This window comes from Eucyclogobius newberryi, unplaced genomic scaffold (genome assembly GCF_026437365.1).
Source record: "Eucyclogobius newberryi isolate DKJ021-1_F unplaced genomic scaffold, fEucNew1.0.hap1 SCAF_4, whole genome shotgun sequence".
Classification (NCBI taxonomy): Eukaryota; Metazoa; Chordata; class Actinopteri; order Gobiiformes; family Gobiidae; genus Eucyclogobius; species Eucyclogobius newberryi.
In genome coordinates this window covers 39,134,648-39,159,689 of record NW_027316056.1, presented here as the reverse complement: position 1 = coordinate 39,159,689, position 25,042 = coordinate 39,134,648, and the positions used below count along the sequence as shown (strand labels likewise).

Here is a 25,042-nt window from a genome sequence, read left to right as displayed (position 1 = left end):
GTCCAGAACATTCAAAACACTAGATGTAACAGAGACAAATCATTTACATTAGAACAAGAGACATTTTCAAAGTTTATCATTTCCATAAGGGAGTGTCTACAGAGCCGCGGCGCACGGCCGAAACTGCCATGTTATTTTTGTGCCGGCTGCGCTATTTGACCGCGTTTTAGCGCCGTTTTAGACCGCGCCGGGTTAAGGTTAGGGTTAGCGTTAGGGTTAGGGTTAGCCATGAGGCTATAACGGGCTATAAGGGAAATGCAGCGGTCCCTGAAATTGCGCGGCCATTTGACCGCGCCGCGGCTCTCCAGCCACGGCCTTTCCATAAACAGTGCATCTCTGCCACTGAAGGTTTCAAGGACAGCATCAAGCTCTTTAGCGTTTCTGTCACAAATATTATCGACATGCACATTGAAATCACCTGTAATGACTAAACCATCAAAGTCTGTGCATACGACTGAAACATCTCAGTAAAATCATCAATAAAACTTTGGCAGTGCTGGAGAGGCTTGTATAAAACAATGAAGAGAATGGATGGAGACTGTTTTAGCTCCATTTTAAAGGATACATACTCAAATGATGAAAACACCCCAAAAGACAACCTGCGGGTAATAATTTCATCTCTAAAGATGGCACAGACTCCACCCCCTTTTTTGTTTTCACTTCTTTCAGATTCAAAACTTAAAATTGGGTGGAGCAGATTCTATTAGAACTACATTTCCTGTGTTTTTGTTGGCATTCTGCATGGTGTTTTGAGCTGTAACTCTGAAATCATTTTGCTGCATTAGCTCCGTGTGCTGTTCACTTTAGCCTCCGTGTTTTCGCCCCGTCATAGCTGACTTTCTGTTTCATACTATCGATCCTCTGTGCTCATTCACACAACAAACTCTGCTTCCCAGTCACACTCGCAAGTTTAAACTATGCCGCTCTCTCTGTTGTGCTTTGAACTAGCCAATACATCCATGGAAACGGCACGGAATGCTGTACGGAATGCTGCAAAATGACAAAATGCAGCGTTACCCCTCAAAACAGCAGGATCACTGGTCTCAACATAAAGTTTTACAAACAAGTTTCTTATTTTAAGTTATGTGGCATAAACACAAATTAATTCATTCTGACAAGTTAATTAGTCCTTTATATATATTCTTTATATACAAACAGAACAGTTTGGACTGAAGTGAAATGTTGCCATTTTGGGGACAAATTTACGTGAAATTAATAATAAAATGTGTAATTTGTTATTTGTTTATTACTATGAACTATAGCATGTATTTTTAAAAAATAATGCAAAAAATTAACTGATTACTTGTTTAATAGAAGAAAGAATCTATAGATTACTCAATTACTAAAATAATCGATAGCTGCAGCCCAACTTGATTAGTCTAAAGTGCCACTTTGACACTGATGATTTGATCTTCGATCAACTTTAATTTGTACTCCTTATTTATGCTCTTTCGCAGAGAGAATAAATATGCCCCAGTTTCACCTTTATCATTGTTTGTTAGTGTTCTGTTATGCTGCTACCACAGCATGGAAGACTTTTCAAACTGAACTGAAACTTTGAGCTGATTTCTTTGTGGGGATTTTTACTCTAATAAAAAAACAAGAAAAGATCCTGTAGTCCTACGATGCTTTAACTGTAGTCCTGCTTAAGTCCTACAGTGTATTTGACATGTAACAGCCTGCTCACTGGCCTCTCCAAACAAGCTGTAAAACAGCTGCAGTGCACCCAGAACGGTGCTGCTAGGGTCCTGACTAGAACCAGGAAGTACCATCACATTAGTCCTGTTCTCAGGTCTCTGCACTGGCCCCTGTGGCTCAGAGAAGAGACTTTAAAGCAGCTCTGCTTGTGCACAAGTCTCTCCATGGCCAAGCACCAAAGTACATCTCGAACAGGTTAGTGCCGGTCAGGGACCGGCCTCCTGCTGGTGCCAGAGTCAGGACTAAACATGGACCGGCCTCCTGCTGGTGCCAGAGTCAGAACTAAACATGGACCGGCCTCCTGCTGGTGCCAGAGTCAGGACTAAACATGGACCGGCCTCCTGCTGGTGCCAGAGTCAGGACTAAACATGGACCAGCCTCCTGCTGGTGCCAGAGTTAGTACTAAACATGGACCAGCCTCCTGCTGGTGCCAGAGTCAGGACTAAACATGGACCGGCCTCCTGCTGGTGCCAGAGTTAGGACTAAACATGGACCGGCCTCCTGCTGGTGCCAGAGTCAGGACTAAACATGGATCGGCCTCCTGCTGGTGCCAGAGTCAGGACTAAACATGGACCGGCCTCCTGCTGGTGCCAGAGTCAGGACTAAACATATACCGGCCTCCTGCTGGTGCCAGAGTCAGGACTAAACATGGACCTGCCTCCTGCTGGTGCCAGAGTTAGTACTAAACATGGACCAGCCTCCTGCTGGTGCCAGAGTCAGGACTAAACATGGACCGGCCTCCTGCTGGTGCCAGAGTTAGGACTAAACATGGACCGGCCTCCTGCTGGTGCCAGAGTCAGGACTAAACATGGATCGGCCTCCTGCTGGTGCCAGAGTCAGGACTAAACATGGACCGGCCTCCTGCTGGTGCCAGAGTCAGGACTAAACATATACCGGCCTCCTGCTGGTGCCAGAGTCAGGACTAAACATGGACCTGCCTCCTGCTGGTGCCAGAGTTAGTACTAAACATGGACCAGCCTCCTGCTGGTGCCAGAGTCAGGACTAAACATGGACCGGCCTCCTGCTGGTGCCAGAGTCAGGACTAAACATACCGGCCTCCTGCTGGTGCCAGAGTCAGGACTAAACATGGACCGGCCTCCTGCTGGTGCCAGAGTCAGGACTAAACATATACCGGCCTCCTGCTGGTGCCAGAGTCAGGACTAAACATATACCGGCCTCCTGCTGGTGCCAGAGTTAGTACTAAACATGGACCGGCCTCCTGCTGGTGCCAGAGTCAGGACTAAACATGGACCGGCCTCCTGCTGGTGCCAGAGTCAGGACTAAACATGGACCGACCTCCTGCTGGTGCCAGAGTCAGGACTAAACATGGACCGGCCTCCTGCTGGTGCCAGAGTCAGGACTAAACATGGACCGGCCTCCTGCTGGTGCCAGAGTCAGGACTAAACATGGGGAATTTGCGTTTCAGTTTTATGCAGATCTTGCTTGACGAAGGCCCAGTTGCCGAAACGTTGCCTCTTTACTAATACATTTTCATTTGCAACTAAGACAGTGCGCGGGATTTTTTTCCCTATTACAGTTTTATGCAGCTAAAATCTTCCTGAAGATGTGAGACAGCTTTTACTCTGACAAAACCTACAACCTAAAAGGTGTATTCACGCGTCAGGTCTGTGCAGCGTCTGCAGTGTGAAGAGAAAGCGTTGGATTGAAGTGAACGACACAGAATCAGCTTCACGTTTCCACATGTGAAGACTGTGACCAGTCGCTGTCGTCTGCCACGGAAACTAGAACAACCAGTCTGACTTATTTTCTCATTTGTCTTTTCAAATGCAGGTCCAAATATACCTGTGATTGTTGGCTCTGTGGTGGGGGTCGTCCTCCTCTGTCTCATCTCCATCACTATTTTTATGGTGTGGAAAAACATAAAGGGTAAAAAGGTAAAAAAAACTCTTCATGTCAATACAAGGAAAACGTCAATGATTATTTAAATTTGACTGAGTGACCTGGATGTTCTAGAGTCCATTAAAAACATTTACAGATGAAATCTTTGTTTTTCAGTCTGATTCACTTGAAGCTGAAGCTGAACCGTAAGTGACCAAAGTTTTACATCAAACTTCTTAGTCTAACTTCACTATGGAAAACTGAGGTGTCACAAAATGGCAGGCCAGAACCCAATAGCACGACACAGGAAACAGTTCAGGTGTAGAAATAGGCTTTAATTACCAGCAGAAGTCAAACAAAGTAGTAACTCGCGTAGCAAACAAAGCCAGTAGGAACAGGCAAAAGAGAAGGTTCAGAAGGGCAGAAGGGCAGAAGGGCACACAAACAGGCGGCCGAAGCGTCCAGTTTACATTCAAAGTCTACATAAACGCACATCGAGCACGTCGTGCGTTTCCCGCGGCACAATTTCTTCATTTTTGTGGCGCGATTTCATACGCTCGACGTTTTGGGCGCACGTATGAGGCGCCCGAGGCGTCCAAAGCAGCCGGCGCGATATGTTCAGCTTTCTGCAGCAGATGTGCCACAGCAGACAATCAGAGATGACGTGCTGCACGACCCGGAAAAAGACCCAACTCTGCTCAGCTCTGAAGTACATGCGGGTCCCAGAGGGGCCCCGGGGCCCATCGCCTCCGTTTGGACTTTGTAAAGTTAATAAACCAAAGCCATGGTCCAACATTAAACTCCATTTACACCACGAAAAAAGCCACACAGCACAACTCCTCCACTGAGCATGTGCAGGACGACTCGGACGCACGTCTGCTGCTGAGTGTATTTTACGGACATGAGTCCAGGGCGTCGAGAATGCGCGTCCGTGGCGTTTGTCTTTCAAATGTAAACATGCTAAATTCTGCGTCGGGCGCGATTCGGCCGCCGCGGTCTGTACGAGGCTTTACAGGTGCTGGAAGTTAGAAAAACACACTAGACAGTCGGGCAAAGAACTGAGGGAAATGGACCGGTACATATACTGAGATGGGGCAGGCCGGGTGAATGAAATCAGCAATTAGTGCAGAGCAGGAGAGAGTGGCAGAGTCTGCCCTCTGATTGGCTGGCTGATGCTGAACACTCCAAGCTTTCTGATTGGTTGTAGTGGCACTAAGGGGATTGACCAATGAAAAAATAACAAAAGCCTGGCTGAAGTTGTGACAGAAAACTCATATATGTTTGCATTTGTTTTACGTCTTGTGTGTTTCAGGCTGGTTCCTTTTCATCCCAGAATGTGTGAGTTTTACTTGATAGATTCACATTGTAGATTAATGTAATTCTCACATCAAGATGTTTTGTCTGTGTTTCAGATTCTTGTGAGTTTTCTCTAGATCCAAACACGACTCACAGAAAACTCAAACTGTCTGAGGACAATCGGACAGTGACCCACGTGGAGGAGGAGCAGGAGTATGAAGATCATGAGGACAGATTCACAGACTGGCGTCAGGTCCTGAGCTCCACTGGCCTGAGGGGGCGCTGTTACTGGGAGGTGCAGTGGAGCGGGACGTGGGTTTCTATAGCAGTGAGTTACAAAGGAATCAGACGGAGAGGAGAAGGAACGAAGAGTGTGTTTGGACTCAACAATCAGTCCTGGAGTCTGTGGACCGATGGAGAACTGTACTTTGCTCTTCACAACAACTTTAAAAAAAAAGTGGATGAGGTCCCTGGGGATGTGGGCGTGTCCTCCGGCAGAGTGGGCGTGTACCTGGACACAGTAGCCAGGACTTTGACCTTCTATAAGATCGGCTCTAAAGGAAAACCATTACGCCTCTACACCTTCGACTCCTCCGTCTTCACTGAGCCTCTGTTTCCAGGGTTTAGACTTCCACCTGGTTCTTCTGTGACTGTGGTGGACAGTCAAACTGAGGTAAAGCCCCCGATAATCCAAGACATAAAGAAATGTGAGTATTCAAAAATCATGTCATTATTAAGATTCAGGAAGTGATGTCATCTGTCTGTGTTTCAGATTCTCGTGAGTTTTCTCTAGATCCAAACACGGCTCACAGAAAACTCAGACTGTCTGAGGACAATCGGACAGTGACCCACGTGGAGGAGGAGCAGGAGTATGAAGATCATGAGGACAGATTCACAGACTGGACTCAGGTCCTGAGCTCCACTGGCCTGAGGGGGCGCTGTTACTGGGAGGTGCAGTGGAAAGGGAAGTGGGTTTGTATAACAGTGAGTTACAAAGGAATCAGACGGAGAGGAGAAGGAAAGAAGAGTAAGTTTGGACACAACGATCAGTCCTGGAGTCTGAATATCAATAATAGGAAGATCTACGCCAAACACAATGACAATAAAACCGTAATCTATAATTTGTCCATGGCTTCAGATCTTTACCTCCAAACTACTGTACCCTCTGACGGAGAAAGAGACTTGTCCTTGGGCAGAGTGTCCTCCGGCAGAGTGGGCGTGTTCCTGGACTCTGAGGCTTTGACCTTCTATAAGATCCGCTCTAATGGAGAGCTCTTAACGCTCCACACCTTCTACTCTTCCTTCACTGAGCCTCTGTTCCTTGGGTTTGGACTGAGGTTTGGTTCTTCTGTGACTGTGGTGGACATTAAACCTGAGCCAAGCCCTGTTGTGATGGACGACATAGAGGAGGAGGAGGAGGAGATGATGATGTAATAACAAGTTTCTATCTAGAAATCCTGCTTAAACTTGCCCGTTTGTTCTGGTGCTGTTAAACTTCCCTGAATCAAACTGCTCTTTTAGAGGTTGGTCTGAAACAAGAAGAAAACGTGTCTTTTGTAACAGAACAAAGATGGAACAAAGCAGTTAACTGAATGCTGCGTTCTGATTGGCTCAGGCAGAATAACACCAAGACAATCTTTAAAACCGAAAATGTTTTTGCTCATGAAATCTCATATGAAGCTGGATATAGTGTGACCAGGAAAAACAACATATGAATAACTCACTTCTTACCAAAACAGTAAAGTACTGTACTGTATATAATGTTTGTACTGTATATAATGTTTGTACTGTATATGATGTTTATACTGTGTATAATGTTTGTACTGTATATAATGTTTGTACTGTATATAATGTTTGTACTGTATATAATATTTGTACTGTATATAATGTTTGTACTGTGTATAATGTTTGTACTGTATATAATGTTTGTACTGTATATGATGTTTGTACTGTGTATAATGTTTGTACTGTGTATAATGTTTGTACTGTATATAATGTTTGTACTGTGTATAATGTTTGTACTGTATATAATGTTTGTACTGTATGTAATGTTTGTACTGTATATGATGTTTGTACTGTGTATAATGTTTGTACTGTATGTAATGTTTGTACTGTATATGATGTTTGTACTGTGTATAATGTTTGTACTGTATATAATGTTTGTACTGTATATGATGTTTGTACTGTGTATAATGTTTGTACTGTGTATAATGTTTGTACTGTATGTAATGTTTGTACTGTGTATAATGTTTGTACTGTGTATAATGTTTGTACTGTATGTAATGTTTGTACTGTATATGATGTTTGTACTGTGTATAATGTTTGTACTGTATGTAATGATTGTACTGTATATAATGATTGTACTGTATATAATGATTGTACTGTATATAATGTTTGTACTGTGTATAATCTTTGTACTGTATATAATGTTTGTACTGTGTATAATGTTTGTACTGTGTATAATCTTTGTACTGTATATAATGTTTGTACTGTGTATAATCTTTGTACTGTATATAATGTAAATGTAAGTTTTGTTTATTACTGGCATTTTACACTTTTCTTGCGACGACAGTTGGAAACGAGCTAAACTACAGCTAATACTAATACGTTTACAGAAATGTTGATTAATGTGCACTGCCCCTGTTCACATAAAGTCATAATGATAATTATAGTAATTAATAATAATAATAATAATAATAAAATGCAGAAGACTTTATGGTTTACATAAGGCCATAAGTATTTTGCACATAATGTATTGTAAAGCTGCGTTGATGAGAAGTGATTTTTATGAATGATTTACACTGTAGCATCTATCTTATCCTTCTATATGTTTATTACTATCTTCTTGTGTGAAGTGAAGGATCTTATTGTCAAAAGTACATTCAGCAAACAGAAGTGATCAGCCAAGAAAGTAATACATGTCATTCTGATTCTTCCCACATTTATCCATCCATTTTCAGGTTTCATTCACATATTTACAGTGGTGTAAGAAGTACTCAACTGTGTTACTGAAGTAAAAGTACAAGTACAGCAGCAAAACATGCTTAAAGGGCCGATGACAGGTTCACGTGTTTCTAACTAGGACTTAGTTTGGTGAAATTGAACCTTTTTGAAATGACAGGAAGTGGAGCTGAGAATCCGTTTGTGATGTCATCAATAAGCGACCTTCCAATCAAAATGCAGACGATTCACAAGCATTTGACACAATCTTCTGACCGTTTAAACAATCATTTATCAGGCGTTATCATTGGTGAAGTCATAACTGTTGTGTAGTTTATATGGATTTTGGCTCTTGTTTACACTTTGGTTGCTAGGTAACAGTTGTGTCACATCTTGTGCTCGTGTCCAACCAGGAAGTGACATTATAAACACCACAATTTTCAAACTGGAGGGAAATAGGCAACATTTTGAGTAAAATCTTAAATATAATCATGTTTACTACGCTTTAGTGAAATGTGTGGTTTAACCTGTCGTATCAACTTTAAGTATAAGTAAAGTAAAAGTAGTGGGTTTTAACTGAAAATATTTATATTTTCACCATTTTGGAGGTTTAGTGCTGCCAGACGTGCAGCACTAAACCTCCGCATTGCACAAATGAAGTTCAATAATACAAAAAAAAATCCCTTGACAGCATTGTGACTTGTGCAGTGACTATAGTGTGACAAGATCCACTTACAATTCAAGGAAAAACATAAACTCATAAAGATAAGGATGAGTTGTATTTGTTGTAACGTCTACTTTAAAAATATTGTAGATTGCAGTGGGATTTGAACCCAAGCCGGCCAAAGGAGATTCCAGTGTTCTACCAAAGGTTTAAGCACACAAGGGTTTTTGCTGCATAAAACCCAAATGAACTTTGATGGCATTTTTTTAAATAAGGCTTTGTTTTTGTTGTTTTTCTTTTTCTTCCCTGATTTTTTTTTACCTATGAATTCTAAAATAATTTAGACAACGAAGTTTTTTTCGCTTGCCTCTCAGGGCTTCTGTACTTGTGTCTGTAGGGGGCAGTGTAGGACTTTGCTGCTGTCACTTCCTCTAAACCCAAATAAATGCAGCTCAAATAAATGTTCCTGTTTTGGCCCTTTTGGTTCCCACTGAATTTGTGACTGGTTTTAGTTCAGTTTGAATCTCATATATTACAGTTTGATGTGAATGTGTTTTCTTGAGGCTCCATGAGATGAAACACTTGACTAAAGTGCAGACTGTACAGAACAGGCTGATGGCTCATGTAGTCTGTGTTTATTTCAATATGAGGACAAGTAAACAACCTGTTCATTTGTTTGTCCTTTAGTTTGATGTGACAGATCAGCACACATGTACAACCAGAACAAAACAAATGTACACACTTATTTTAGACTTTGATGTGTTTGTTATTTGTATATGTAATGTGCTATTTCAGATAGAATATTATGGAGCAATAACTAAACCATGTGATGAGTGGGCGGGGTTGAACAGTGTGATGTCATTCTGTAGGACTCTGGACTGAGCAAGTTTCAGAGAGCACGGAGAGGACGCAGTACCTCCCACCACCAGCAGGGGACAAGTGACAAGTGAACGCTCTTTTGGACGAGACAGTGACTTTAAAAAGAAACATGATCCACAGTAAGTAAGACACAACAATCTGATCTGATTGGTCCTTGTTTACATGCACAAAATACATCTGAAAACTAAAAAACATTACATGTACGTGTCATGTTCGTTGCATTGATTGTTTTAATGTTATAGACACACTGAACACCTGAGTGGATGCGTGTTGACCAAAGCAGCACGAGTGAGGCGTAAGAGTTAGAGTTATCAGTTTGTCTTCGTGCCATATTTGCCTCCTTAAGTCATGCGCAGGTGCAAAAATCAGAAAGAAATCAAATTAGTCACTTCACATTTCAGTAATAGAAGTAACGGAAACTGAAGGATTTTGAAAGTTATTGATTTAACAAACATTCCTTCACATTGTCACTGTCAGGCCTATATCTGGGACAAAGTCTGGACATGTTCAAGAAAAAAAAAATATTTTAATGATCAAAAAGGTGATAACAATATAATACATTTAGACTCAAACTTAAAACATGAAATAAAGTTGTGTTTCATGGCTCAAGTCGTCCTGTGGGGAAAAAAGACCTTTGTCATAATGACCCATGTGTTTTGCTGAAGTGTGTTTTCTTCTGTGTCTCAGGATCAAGCATCATTGGTCTGAGCCTGGTCCCAGCTGTGAGTCCCTCAGGAGTGACTGGTCTATGGGAAAACCAATAAAGTTCAGGAGAAAGCTGTGAGAGATCTGTATATAATGGGATAGTGTCATTACATTGTAGAAGTTGAACCACTGCATGATCTTACAAGGATCTGAAAGTGAGCAGAACTTACCACATATTGACCTCCAAGCAACAAAACCATCTTTAGTAAATGTGAGGTAAATACAATTCTTTAGAACATGAGGAGAATTTCACTTGGTCTCTAGAGTAAATCATCTTTAACAATTTGCAAATTGTCAAGTTTAGAGAGAGAGATTTTTGAAAGTGTCCTTCAGGACCTGTCAATGGGAGATACACTTTATTTTGAAACAGAGCTGTGAGTTTCCATAAGTGTTGAATACAAGTTTAAGTGGAGTGAGTGGAGCAGAGGTCCAGAGGTCTCCAGTGGTCAGCACCATCAGACACAGCTGGACTCCAGAATTAAGGCCTGTCATTCAATAAAGTTTGGAAATGTTCAGATGAATAAGAACTTGTTTCACTCATATCTGACTCTGACTAGATTTGTGTTGTTTATAATGTGTATAATGTACAGAATGCATAGAGCCTCTGAAGGATGAGGATGAAGAGCAGAGGAGCAGCAGTGAGGCTGTTCTGAAGGTCACACTGAACTTGAACTTGAACTGAAGCTGGCTGAGCGTCTGTGGAGCAGCAGGACCATTTTACACATTTAACACGGTGCTCACAGTCATTTTGTATTCTCTGAGACTCAGGGCTGTGTCTGTTGTCCTCATTCAGGGACTTATTTTGGAGTTTATGGGCGTAAACTGAAGTGTAACCTGCAGCAGAAGTGTGAGTGTGTGTTTGAGGGCATCGCTAAAGCAGGAAACCCCACCCTTCTGAAGCAGATCTACACAGAGCTCTACATCACAGAGGGAGGGTCTTCAGAGGTCAACCAGGATCAAGAGGTCAGACACATGGAAACAGCCTCCAGGAAACCAGGCCCAGCAGAAACAGTCATCACATGTGAAGACATCTTTAAAGGCCCAGCTGACACATATAGACCAATCAGAACAGTGCTGACAAAGGGCGTGGCTGGCATCGGGAAAACAGTGCTCAGTCAGAAATTTAGTCTTGACTAGTGTAGGAGACAGTTTATGGGCACTGTGTGAATGTGTGTGTGTGTAGCTGCTCCTCCGGGGAGGGGCGGGGTGTCACGTGGTCATGGGTGTGTGTGAGTGGAAATGTTTAATTGAATTCTCCAGCGGCGCAGGGCAGGGAGAGTTTGGTTCTGGGTAGCCGTAAATTTTGTTGACCGCTTCCGCTTCGCCTTTTGATTTTGGTTTCCTTTTTCATCATCTCACTTCATCAATGCAATATTCATGCCTCTGTATTCACACCCGCTTATGTTCTGCTGTTTCCTTTGCACCATTAAATCACCTCAAACATAATACGGATCCAGCATTTATTCATTACTCTTAAGAGCATCACGCAACATTACAGGACCCGACCAGCTTCGCCCCTCAGCGGCTTTACAGGACCAGGTAGCAGCTACAGCTAGGCTGAAGGCAAAGCCTATCAGGACATAAAGCTGCTGTTCCCATTCACTTTCAGAGCACTCAATGTGCTGAAGGAGAGAAGCTTCAGCTTGGTGACACTTGTTCATCACTTCTTTAGTCAAACACAAGCAGAACACTCCAGCATTGAAGACCTCCAGGTGCTCTTCATCTTTGATTGTATGGATGAGTGCAGTCTTCCTCTGGACTTCACCAAAACCAAGGCCATGACTGACCCCACAGAGTCCATCTCAGTGGACGTGCTGCTGGCAAATCTCCTCAGGGGGAGCCTGCTTCCCTCCGCTCACCTCTGGATAACCACACGACCCGCGTCTGCCAATCAGATCCCTGCTGAGTGCGTTTCCACCAACCCACAAAAGGAGCTGTACTTCAAGAAGAGGTTCAGAGTCCAGAACGACACAATCATCTCCGACATCAAGACGTCCGGAAGTCTCCACATCATGTGCCACATGCCAGTCTTCTGCTGGATCGAGAGACTTGTGCACAACCAGAGCTGCTTTAAAGTATATTCTCTGAGCCTGAAGCCAGTGCAGAGACCTGATAACAGGACTAATGTGATGGTACATTCTGGTTCTAGTCAGGACCCGAGCAGCAGCGTTCTGGATGTACTGCAGCTGTTTTACAGCTCGTTTGGAGAGACCAGTGAACAGGCCGTTACAGTCTAATCTACTGGAGACAAATACATGTCCTTCAAATGAAGGAGGAGGATGTGTTGAAGTTCCTGGCTGCAGGGACCCATTTGGGAGGAACAAACCTTGACATCCAAATGGACCAATACGTCTACAAAAGAAAAAGTGACGGTGTATACATCATTAACCTGGAGAAAACCTGGGAGAAGCTTCTGCTTGCCGCCAGAGCCATTGTTGTCTCTGAAGTCTCTGAAGTCTGATTAATACACTATACTTTGTATGTATATTTGTAGCTTTAAGAGCGAGAGACTGGTAGTGACTGCAAACACTTTCTCTTATTTTCTGTTGGAATATCATTTTAACACTGAAGACTGTATTTGTGATCTTGTGAAACTCTTTAGACACAACAAATCACGATTATAAGTTTATTGCTCATAATGCTGCTGGATTTGATAACTACTTACTGTCGGAATATCTCGCCACACAGACTTTAATCCCCTGCTTACAGTTAAAGGTAGTCGGGTTGTACAAACAAAAAAATTCAAACAAAGTTGGTCAGATTCCTTCAGCTTTCTTCCCATGTATCAGTCAAAGACACCTTGTGCCCTTAGCTAGGACTTTTCCCACAATTATACTTTAGCACTGACTTACGACAGGTGTTATATTAGACACAATAAATGTTTCTTGGATGAGTCAATGAAGTGATTGAGGCAAATATGTAGCATATTCTGAAAACCGTGTCATCCAACATGCACTCTGGGGCAGCAAGCATCAACTTGGAAAATAGCTTTGATTCATCATAAAACACTTGTTATGATTTTATTACGCTCCGTAATGATCCACAAAAAACAATATCCAAGTGTATTTTTCATGAAGTAATCCCATTTGAAGAAATAGTCCAGTAAACAGTGTTTTCTTCTGTGAAAAAAAAAATCACAAATAAAGCTTGTCTGGCGCATTATTCTGTCCATAACCAAACACCTGCTCTGGACGCAAAATGGTGCTGGGTATTTTTTATTTTCCTCACACTTTCAGCTCCAGAATTAGACCATCCACAAGTTTTTTTCCGTTCGTCGGGTTTGTCTGGCACAGCCCTTTGAATATAACTTGCACCTCCATTTCGTCCTTTTCCCTTCTCTTTTTTGTAATTATCATAGAGGAGCTAAAATTGTAATAAAACAATTTGGCACAGTTGCCACTTATTTGGATAACTTGTTCCGAATATACTTTTTGATACTGTTAGGTTCTAATATGCTGAGAATAACAAGACAAGATTTGGTCTTTGAAATCAAATAATTTATTCCCTACGATTACAAAACTAACAGATTAAAAATGCATGTCCTGTCCCTCACAAGTTCCCATCAGACGTCTGCTCCTCATCTGGAGGCTTCTCACACACAGGACAAAGAATACGAATAGTCATAAGAAGGTGGATCTTCTCTGGCACCAGGCGTACCAGGCTGTAGCTTCCAGGACATCCTAATATGGTCGTGAGATGCGACCCTTGACCCAGACAGAGAAGTTGGTAGGAGGAGCAGAGACAGACACAAGCAGGTAGAGCAAGAATGTGCAGTATGCGCGTGTGTCCAGTATGCAATAACAATGAAAGGTATATTAATGCATTAAAATATTAAATGCTTATTAATTACTACAATACAAAAGGTCAACAGCACCAAAAGGCCTATGTCTAGAAATCTGAAACTTTACACAGTTGTTTTCAACAAGATAAACAGCATGTTCAGTATTGCCACCTTAGGGGTTATTTCACCCTGTCCTACCTACAGGTTTATGGTCTCAGAGACAGAGTAACAGACCAAATTAACTCTACGCGGTGGAGGCACGAGGTGTTTCACCATCACCATAACGAGTCATCTGTTTTTCAAATGTTGACCTGTGGTCAGTACAGCTGATAGTAATCATGCACATATTGTTTTCTACTAAAAAGTAGCTGACAAGGTTTAGCTGGGAAGGACTTACCGTTAATGTACTGAGCAATGAATTCTGTGTCAAATTGTTGAAAATAAAAAGGAATCTGTGTAAAGCTTTCTGTGTAACCGTTGATGTCAATGAATCCTTATTACAAATGTAGGAATTTTCCCAATGTAGAGGTTATCCTGATTACAAACTTGTGTTCCTGCTGGAAATGTTTACCTGTTACCATCCACCTGTGCGCCGGCGCGCAGTTTCCAAATAACAAAAGTTCTCTTACATCATCACTTTTATTTCCGTGGTCAATACCAGCAAGTTATACATAATTTTAAAGGTTATTTTCTCAACAAAACAAATATGTCATTGATTTACATTGAATAATATGCCCCAATAAGCAATTGCCAATAGTTTGTGAGAAAGTCTCAACTTTTACAAACGCATGTCCTACCTGAGTGCACCGACCGGGGACTCGGTTGTTCTACTGGGGGACTTCAACGCCCACGTGGGCAATGACAGTGACACCTGGGGAGGGGTGATCGGGAAGAACGGCTTCCCCGATCTGAACCCGAGTGGTGTTCAGTTATTGGACTTCTGTGCTAGCCACGGTTTGTCCATAACGAACACCATGTTCAAGCACAAGGGTGTCCATCAGTGCACGTGGCACCAGGACACCCTAGGCCGGAGGTCAATGATCGACTTTGTTGTCGTGTCATCTGACCTCCGGCCGCGTGTCTTGGACACTCGGGTGAAGAGAGGGGCAGAGTTGTCAACCGATCACCACCTGGTGGTGAGTTGGATCCGCTGGCGGAGGAGGAAGCCGGACAGACTTGGCAGACCCAAGCGCATTGTGAGGGTCTGTTGGGAACGTCTTGTGGAGCCCTCTGTCAGTAGGGTATTCAACTCGCACCTCCGGGAGAGCTTCTCCCATGTCCCGGGGGAGGCTGGGGACATTGAGTCCGAGTGGACCATGTTCTCCGCCTCCATTGTTGATGCGGCTGCTCGGAGCTGTGGTCGCAAGATCTCCGGTGCCTGTCGTAGCGGCAACCCCCGAACCCGGTGGTGGACACCGGAAGTAAGGGATGCCGTCAGACTGAAGAAGGAGGCCTATCAGGCCACTCTGGCTTGTGGGTCTCCGGAGGTCATCGACAGGTATCGGCAGGCCAGGCGAGCCGCGGCTCGTCCTGTCGCAGAGGCAAAAACCCGGGCCTGGGAGGAGTTCGGGGAGGCCATGGAGGAGGACTATCGGTCGGCACCAAAGAAATTCTGGCAAACCGCCCGGCGCCTCAGGAAGGGGAAGCAGTGCCTCACCAACACCGTTTACGGTGCGGGTGGAGGCCTGCTGACCTCGACTGGGGATGTCGTCGGACGGTGGAAGGAATACTTTGAGGATCTCCTTAATCCCTCAGTCACGTCTTCCGAAGAGGAAGTAGAGACCGGGGACTCAGAGGCTGGCTCATCCATCACCCAAGCTGAAGTCACTGAGGTTGTTCGCAAACTCCTTGGTGGCAGGGCTCCGGGGGTGGATGAGATCCGCCCTGAGTACCTAAAGTATCTGGATGTTGTAGGACTGCCTTGGTTGACACGTCTCTGCAACATCGCATCGGGGACCGTGCCTCTGGACTGGCAGACCGGGGTGGTTCTTCCTCTGTTGAAGAAGGGGGACCGGAGGGTGTGTTCCAACTACAGAGGGATCACACTCCTCAGCCTCCCGGGTAAGGTCTATTCCAAGGTACTGGAGAGGAGAATCCGACCGATAGTCGAACCTCGGATTCAGGAGGAGCAGAGTGGTTTTCGTCCTGGTCGTGGAACACTGGACCAGCTCTATACCCTCCATCGGGTGCTCGAGGGTTCATGGGAGTTTGCCCAACCAGTCCACATGTGCTTTGTGGATCTGGAGAAGGCTTTCGACCGTGTTCCTCGGGTGTCCTTTGGGCGGTGCTCCGGTAGTACGGGGTCCGGGGCCCTTTGCTCAGGGCTGTCCGCTCCCTGTATGACCGGAGCAGGAGCTGTGTTCATTGCCGGCAGTAAGTCAGACCGTTTCCCAGTGAATGTTGGACTACGCCAGGGCTGCCCTTAGTCACCGGTTCTGTTCATATTATGGACAGAATTTATAGGCGCAGTCAGGGGTCGGAGGGTGTCCGGTTTGGGGACCACAGGATTCCATTTCTGCTGTTTGCAGACGATGTTGTCCTGATGGCTCCATCAAACCCGGACCTGCAACATGCACTTGGACGGTTTGCAGCCGAGTGTGAAGCGGCTAGGATGAGAATCAGCACCTCCAAATCCGAGGCCATGGTTCTCGACCGGAAAAAGGTGGCTTGCCCTCTTCAGGTGGGTGGGGAGTCCTTGCCTTCAAGTATCTCAGGGTCCCCACGAGTGAGGGAAGGATGGAGTGTGAGATCGACAGGCGGATCGGTGCAGCGGCTGCAGTGATGCAGTCGCTGCATCGGACCGTTGTGGTAAAGAAGGAGCTGAGCCGAAAGGCAAAGCTCTCTATTTACCGGTCGGTCTACGTTCCTACCCTCACCTATGGTCATGAGCTTTGGGTAGTGACCGAAAGAACAAGATCGCGGATACAAGCGGTCAAAATGAGTTTCCTCCGCCGTGTGGCTGGGCGCTCCCTTAGAGATAAGGTGAGGAGCTCGGCCACACGGGGGGAGCTCGGAGTAGAGCCGCTGCTCCTTCACGTCAAGAGGAGCCAGCTGAGGTGGCCATCTGTTCCGGATGTTTCCTGGGCGCCTCCCTCGGGAGGTGTTTCAGACATGTCCCACCGGGAAGAGGCCCCAGGGAAGACCCAGGACACGCTAGAGAGACTATGTCTCCCGGCTGGCCTGGGAACGCCTCGGGATCCCCCTGGAGAAGTTGGAGGAAGTGTCTGGGGAGAAGGAAGTCTGGGAGTCCCTGCTCAGACTGCTGCCCCCGCGACCCGGCCCCGGATAAAGCGGCAGAAAATGGATGGATGGATGGATGTCCTACCTGTTTGCTGTTTATGACGGACGAATCTGCGTTTATTCTGTACATTCTTTTACTCAGTCGGTCCATAAGAAACCATAGAAAAACAATATCCACTTCCTGAAGTTGTCCGATTTCGAGATATTGTCAAGTAAACAAAGTTTTCTTCAGTGAAAATATTCACACAAGGCGCATTTCTCCGTCCATAACAAATTACTTGTTTGACTTATAAGATGTGTTTGGCATCAATCTTTTCTTCAGACTGTTAGCTACAGAATGTGACCATCCACGTTTCTGTCCACGGGTTTGTTTTTTACAGCCTCCGCAAAAAAAAATGGCACAGTTGGCACATATTTGGATCACTTCCGAATATACTTTTTGATACAAAAAGGTCAACAGCACAAAAATGCCTATTCCTAGAGATCTGAAACTTTACGTAGTTGTTGTCAACAAGATAAACAGCATGTACAGTGAACAGCATATGCAAACAATGAAGTATGTCTTGCTTAGGACCTTTACAAATTTACAATATTCAGGCGAGACTAAAAAAAATGATGTTTTGTTTATGTTTGGGCTTCTGTAGTGTAAGTTAGGGTTAGGGTTAAGCTGAAGCCCTGACAGTGTTCATATGCACATCTGCAGAAACTAGAAGGCCTAAGCTTTTTAATGATGTATCACACTTGCATGTGGAACATAAGATCATATTTTAATAAGCAATGCCATTTGGGTATGTCCAACCATTGTGCACAGGGCGAAATAGGCGGATGGTGACAGGTTAATGCCATCCTATCAATTGCACATTTGGCATTTGTTTATTATAATGCTTTACAGTAATCAAGCGTCACTGTGGGGGCAACTGTGACTTTGAAAAAAAATCTTTTCATGGAAGGCAGCGTTATTAACAGCCGTCATGAATGCAAATTTATCTTTTAACCATATACATTTTAGCGACAAACCATTAAGCAGAAGCTTCTCTTCGGAAAATCAGACCAGAACAATGCTGCGCTAAATTGAGTATTCAGTGTATCCAGGCTGTGATTGATGATTGAGTAATGAGTTAATCCCCTGAGTCAGGGGATTAACTCATTTCATCATTTATATATGATATTATATTATATATATATATTATGTCAGGGCCCCTGACATAATATGAACTTGGGAAAATAGAGAATATGTGGGAGAATTCATGAACCCCACATCAGTAGCTACAGCAATATTTCTACCATCAGCATTTGTAGTCTTCACACGTAAAAGGAGGATCAAATCATTTAGATCTGAATCATCTTCAGCACTGCCTGTGATGTGACAATACGTCTGGAGGAATCCAGTCCTGTCTTTACATATTATTTTGTTTGATTCTGCAAAAGAGCCATGTTAAAAAATGTCTTGAGGAACAAAACGTGTCCTTTGTCTTGCATCTGCCTGTGAAGCTCTTTCTAATTCACCCTCTTTTAGCTCTTTCTATGCTTTTGCTTTTTAGAATAAAAATCAGAATCAGAATCATTTTTATTGCCATTTTTGGTGAACAATACACAATTTTATTTTTTTTTTTTCGACATCAAGGTGCAACATAGAACATATGAAAATAATAATCCGTGTAAAAAGAATACTGTGCTAAATGTGCTAAAATAAAATGAGAGTATGCAAAATAAAATGTGTAGAATATGAGTAATTTACAAAGAAAATAACAACAGGATCAGAACAATAGTGCCACATTGGCCGTGCAAAACAGATGAGAGGTATTTACATAAGGAACTATGACATTTTCATGAATCCAATGGCAGCGGGAAAGAAACTGTTCTTGTGGTGAGAGGTTCTGGTCCGGATGGACCGTAGCCTGAGGGGAATGGCTCACTAGTCCATGTCCAGGTTGAGAAGGGTCAGGTGAGTCCTGGAGACGTACATGTCCATCAGAGATGGAAGTCTGCAGACCTGTTGGCTCTGTAAGTGAACTAGGTGATAGAGCGAACAGGAAGTGGTCTTTTTACACCCCAGAAGACTGCTAAACTGTTACCCTGGTTTTTAGCTATTTGTAATTTGGTAAATGCAGTTCTTATAACGTTTGTTGTTGTCTCACTTGCTAATCCAACAGTAACACTAGAAAGGTTCACATTGTTGATCAAGCAGAGATAACTTTAGCCATTATGTCCTCTAAAATGTGAGCTTTGGGCTAATTTAGGAGAAGTACAGACTAATTTTGTTCCAAAAATGTGTAATCAACGGCACTTTGTACATTTGTGGAGGAGAAAGAGACTGTGCTTTTCTGAATTTAACACAACACTCTGGATTTAACACAATTCAATTTTTTCTGCTACTGCTGCTTTTTTAACATCGCAGCGGCTTTCAGCAAGAGACTTTTCAGATTGATTCATGTGAAGAACTCAGAGACACAGATCTGGAGTGAGACGGGGTCAATTTCAGGTACAAACTAAATGTTTCTTGAGTTGTTTTGGTCTGTTATCAGACGTTGTCATATTTCAGATTTATTTTGAATAATGGCCCCACTTTCTGAGGCGAAAATGAATTTAACTTTTATTTATTTATGCTGACAGAAGTTGGACGCTGTGCCAGTTTTTGTTTCATGTGGATAGATCCAGTAATTCCACGTATGCACCATAAACCTGGTCAACAAGTTTGACAGTTCAACATTAATCCTGATCCTTCCACAGAACTCTGACTCGTCTCAGCTCGTGACGTCACGTGAACGCAAAGCTCCAGGTTTAACTTTGAATGTGAAGTCAGAAGTTCACATTCTTTGCAGTAAAACTAGGTTTTAAGACACAACGTCGTTCTCACTTTGCCTCAAACATGACACAGAATCTATACATGGAGTTTGTTGTTCTTCCAGAGACAAAACACTTGGATCAGGTCCAACCTGCCACACCTTCTCCTCTGCTCTAACCCACAGGCCAAAGTGAAAGTATTCAGACAGAAAGAGAAGAGGAAGACACAGCCTCAACGGATCCGTGCGAATATTCACCTATAACACCTTTTCTACAAACTACAGCGTCTGGGGACTTTCAGTGGTAAGTGAAGTGTGAATGTGAAGTGTGAATGTGAAGTGTAATGTTAATTATGAAGTGAAGTGTGATGGGCTCGACAAACGACAGCAACAATCATCACAGCAGGTTTAAAATGGGTCACAGCGATGACCTGCAGTGACAGCTTCACATGCTCTGCTGCAGATCGTGAATCAGGGGGAAATGTGAGGTTTTAAGAGTCATATTTCAATGCATTTCAAGTATGAAAAGTGGCGTGGATGAATTGTCACAAGGGGTTTTGTCTTCATAGAAAAAAAAAAGCTGATCAGGGGCAGAAGGCAGTCACTTTCTTTCAGATTCAGATTCCAATATTTTTGTGAAATACAAACTATGAAAATTGGACAAATGTGAGTATTTTTCCGTCTGTTTTTGCCTGGTCCTGTAGCTCATTGCTGTGTCAAAGAAATTCTCTGATTGGCTGCTGTGTGGGCGGCAAGGATCACGTCACATGCACATCAACATGCACGTCAACATGCACTTGAACATGCACATCAACATGCACGTCAACATGCACTTGAACATGCACGTCAACATGCACGCCAACATGCACGAGCGCAAGGTTTTCTCGTGCACAACTTCCACTTGTCGCTGACCTGAGGGAGACTGGCGAGTTTTGCATTGTCTCACAGGTTCTGTCGCGTGTCGAGCCCGTGGACCTATTATATGATCTGGATAAGGCACGCGCACTCTGCCCGCGAGCTGAATTGAGTAGTGGCCACTGCGTGGTACTGCAGCCTCACGGCCGGACCATTAAAGAGTTTGGCCTGTAAATTTAGCAAAAGTGCTTAATTATTTTTCGTCAAAAAATAAAATAGAAGGAATATCACTCTTTAACCGTTTCTAAAACCCTTTTAAAAATCCTTAAAAATAATTTCTTTGACATCACGGTGAAGGGTGTACGCTCACTGACCGCGCACGCAACCCTCGTGAACGAGCCTCAGAAGAGCATGTGTCGGAAAACAGAAATGTAAACATATTTTAAAAAGGCGTTCCTTTGGCACGTTCTTCAACTGTTAGGGAAACATGCCACTGGAAGTACCAGTTTTCCCATCACAGGCTCATCACACCTTCATGAAGCAGTTGTTCCACCTTCATCTTCTGTCTCTCCCACTTTATATGCACCATCTTCAACTTCTAGTGTCAGTCCTTCTTTTTCCCTCGTTCAGCTCTACAAGATGCTTCCACTTGATCTTTCCTGTTGAGGTCTTCAGTGTTCCTCTTTCAGCAAGTATATTTTAGAACAGCTTAATCATGTGGCAGACATCTAACCCTACATGGAAAAAAGAGTTATTGTCAGGATGAGGAGAGGTCTGCTCCAGAGCCGTGAGCCTGGAGAAACGCCATAAAGAGCCATCGCCCTGATACTGTGCAGGCGATGAAGGCGTTCCTCACCTGTTAGTGACTCTATAAAGAAATATGCCACTGGAAGTACCAGTTTTACCATCACAGGCTCGTCACACCTTCATAAAGCAGTTGTTTTATGTACTGTATCATTCTGTTGTAGGATATGCAGATGTCCTACCCCTGTTGCCATGGTGACAGGAATGCAGGCTAGGTGTTATCTACTGCCCGTGTGGAGTTTTACGCCCCTCAGAAGGAAGAGGATGTAATAGTGACAACAGAGACGCTCTGAACTTTGAAAATAACTTTTCATCAAATGACTCCTTTTGGATCACAGAGAGTAACAATCTCTCCAAGACAAACGCTAAAACGCTGAAAGACTATGCGGTTTTAGTGGTTTTAATAGACAATCATCAGATTGCAAAAATGTGTCCACCAGATTACTTTACATGTACATATTGTGATATCGTGTTTATCATGTCATTTTAACTGTTTCATAACTTGTTTTGTGGACAATTTTACCTTTTGTGTAACTCTTGTGGCCTAAAGCCAGATCTCGTCTCCTTATCAGCGCTGACCCCAGCGTGCATGCTGATTGGCTGAAGCCACGGCGCCAAAACCCCCGCGGGGAAAGACAAAAGGAAAGAGCAGAGAGTTACAGACCAGTACCATCCGAGCTCCAGAGCGAGTTCCATCCGAGTTTCTTTCGAAGCTCGACCCTCCATCCAGGGTCCCACCAGCAAGGTCCATGAGGCCTTGGGAGCAGGCCTCGGGCCTAGTTAGCGTGAGCGATGCTACGCTACGGGACAAAGACTTTTCCAAGAGAAGCTAATGTTCCCTCCCGGAACTAAGAAACCTGTGCCCGTTTTTTAAAACGTGATTGATGCTGCATCAAGCAAAATCAAGCAAGGACCTTTTGCAACTTTTTCAAGTCCACAGCCATCTGTGGAGCACCCGACGGCCTTTTCATTCGGGAACGCCTCAGAGCCAAGGAGAACGCCTCAGAGCCAAGGAGAACGCCTCAGAGCCAAGGAGAACGCCTCAGAGCCAAGGAGAACGCAGATCGCAGAACCGATCCAGTCCTTCTTTGGCCAGACAACGTCAGAGCCGAACTCCAGAGCAGGCCCTTGGACCCCACGCAGGCCCTTGGACCCCACGCAGGCCCTTGGACCCCAAGCAGGCCCTTGGACTCCACGCAGGCCCGTCTCCTCAGGATCACAGCTTCTGGTTCCGTTCGTATGAATGCACCTCACAGGCTGGCTGAATTTCATCTTAGACTTAACTCTTGCACACACCTAGATAGATCTAGAACCATCATGTCTAGTGTTTTCCATCTGTTATCGACTCATTTGCATATTCCCGATTCATATTTATCTGTTTAATTCTTTGGTCATTAAATCTTCATAACCCACATTTGGTTAAGTATTCCTTCATTTCCAGAAAAGGGGTCAATGTCACGGTTACGTTCTCAAACCTTTAGATCAACGAGCAAATTAATTTCTAATTAATTAATTAATTTAGATATCTGATTATAGAGTTGTTAAATTGCCGATTATCCGGCTGGTGCCCCATTCTACTCTTAAAAATACGATTCAAACTTACCCACATTTAGGCAGTGTGTCATGTTTGAATTCTTGAACAATTCTTTAATCAATATCAAACCTGAATGCCCCGCCCCCTTTACAAGTGGGTGGACATTCATAACCTTACAGTACTTGTACTAGTATAATACCCTACACTGTTATACTTGATCCCAATCATCGTCTCTGTTTCTCCCTGTTTAGCATAAAATAATAAAGTCATTATTTACAACAGGTGGAGTATAAAATTGCCAGGTAGGTGTGGTCCTCCATGAAGACCAATCAACAATTTTGAAGACAATTATACCCCTCTCTTTGCTATTATAAAAAAGATATTGAAAAATGTACTCTTATTTTATACTTAAGTCTAAGTCAAAGGATTGAAACTATATAAATGAATGTTTTGCCCTAATTTCTCCATCTGTTCCAGGCTCTGCCGATTTCCCTCCCAAACTGACTGTTTGATGAGTGGAATAAAACAATTTCAAGATTTATGGCAAGAAAAAACACCTCAAATCCCATTCAAAACCCCAGAATTATCAAAACAAACTGGAAATGTTCAATGTATTTCGACTGTTTTTGACACTGCCATCACACTCAAATTTAGAACCATGTATTTGGGCCTCAAAACTCCTGCCATGGACGCAATACATTGATACTTTTGGAACATACTATTGGTGGTTGGAATGAAAGAAAGAAAAAAAAAAAAAAACATCATCAAACAAATGACTTTCGGACTTAATTTAGAAATGGACAAAATTGACTCTGGACTATTATTTTAATATAAATATGGCATGATTTTGTTTCTTTGATGTTTACGTAAATGTTTAATTGTATTTTATATTCACTCTTCAGAGACAGATCGGGGGTTGAGTTTGTGGAGGTTCTAAGTCTGTTTTTTCCCCAGAGTAACTTGAGAGCCTTGTTCTAGTTTCATGTTTGAGTGAATCGTCCCAATCACTGTTCATGACGTTTGAATGAAGCTTCTGAAGTGAAACACATGAACAAGTTTGTTCTGTTCCATGTTTCAGATGAAGCTGTGGATGTTTCTGCTGCTGCTGTGGAGCTCTGCAGGAGGTCAAGACCAGACCACAGGTGAGTCTAAGACCAGACCACAGGTGAGTCTAAGACCAGACCACAGGTGAGTCTAAGACCAGACCACAGGTGAGTCTAAGACCAGACCACAGGTGAGGCCAAGACCAGACCACAGGTGAGTCTAAGACCAGACCACAGGTGAGTCTAAGACCAGACCACAGGTGAGTCTAAGACCAGACCACAGGTGAGTCTAAGACCAGACCACAGGTGAGTCTAAGACCAGACCACAGGTGAGTCTAAGACCAGACCACAGGTGAGACTAAGACCAGACCACAGGTGAGGCCACGACCAGACCACAGGTGAGTCTAAAACCAGACCACAGGTGAGTCTAAGACCAGACCACAGGTGAGTCTAAGACCAGACCACAGGTGAGGCCACGACCAGACCACAGGTGAGTCTAAGACCAGACCACAGGTGAGGCCAAGACCAGACCACAGGTGAGTCTAAGACCAGACCACAGGTGAGGCCAAGACCAAACCACAGATGAGTCTAAGACCAGACCACAGGTGAGGCCAAGACCAGACCACAGGTGAGTCTAAGACCAGACCACAGGTGAGGCCAAGACCAGACCACAGGTGAGTCTAAGACCAGACCACAGGTGAGGCCAAGACCAGACCACAGGGGGGTCTAAGACCAGACCACAGGTGAGTCTAAGACCAGACCACAGGTGATTCTAAGACCATACCACAGGTGAGTCTAAGACCAGACCACAGGTGAGGCCAAGACCAGACCACAGGTGAGTCTAAGGCCAGACCACAGGTGAGTCTAAGACCAGACCACAGGTGAGGCCAAGACCAGACTACAGGTGAGTCTAAGGCCAGACCACAGGTGAGGCCAAGACCAGACCACAGGTGAGGCCAAGACCATACCACAGGTGAGGCC

The 25,042-nt window shown here is 43.9% G+C and overlaps 1 protein-coding gene across 1 annotated transcript; it reads left to right on the top strand.

Moving 5' to 3' along the window:
* The first annotated feature begins 2,921 nt into the window (after positions 1-2,921).
* Positions 2,922-6,576, top strand: LOC140377628 (uncharacterized). Its single transcript, XM_072463106.1, has 5 exons — positions 2,922-3,593; positions 3,715-3,743; positions 4,850-4,875; positions 4,950-5,540; positions 5,606-6,576. Exons 1-5 carry the CDS (start codon positions 3,564-3,566, stop codon positions 6,265-6,267), a joined length of 1,338 nt encoding a protein of 445 aa, XP_072319207.1. The 5' UTR covers positions 2,922-3,563; the 3' UTR covers positions 6,268-6,576.
* The last annotated feature ends 18,466 nt before the right edge of the window (positions 6,577-25,042 follow it).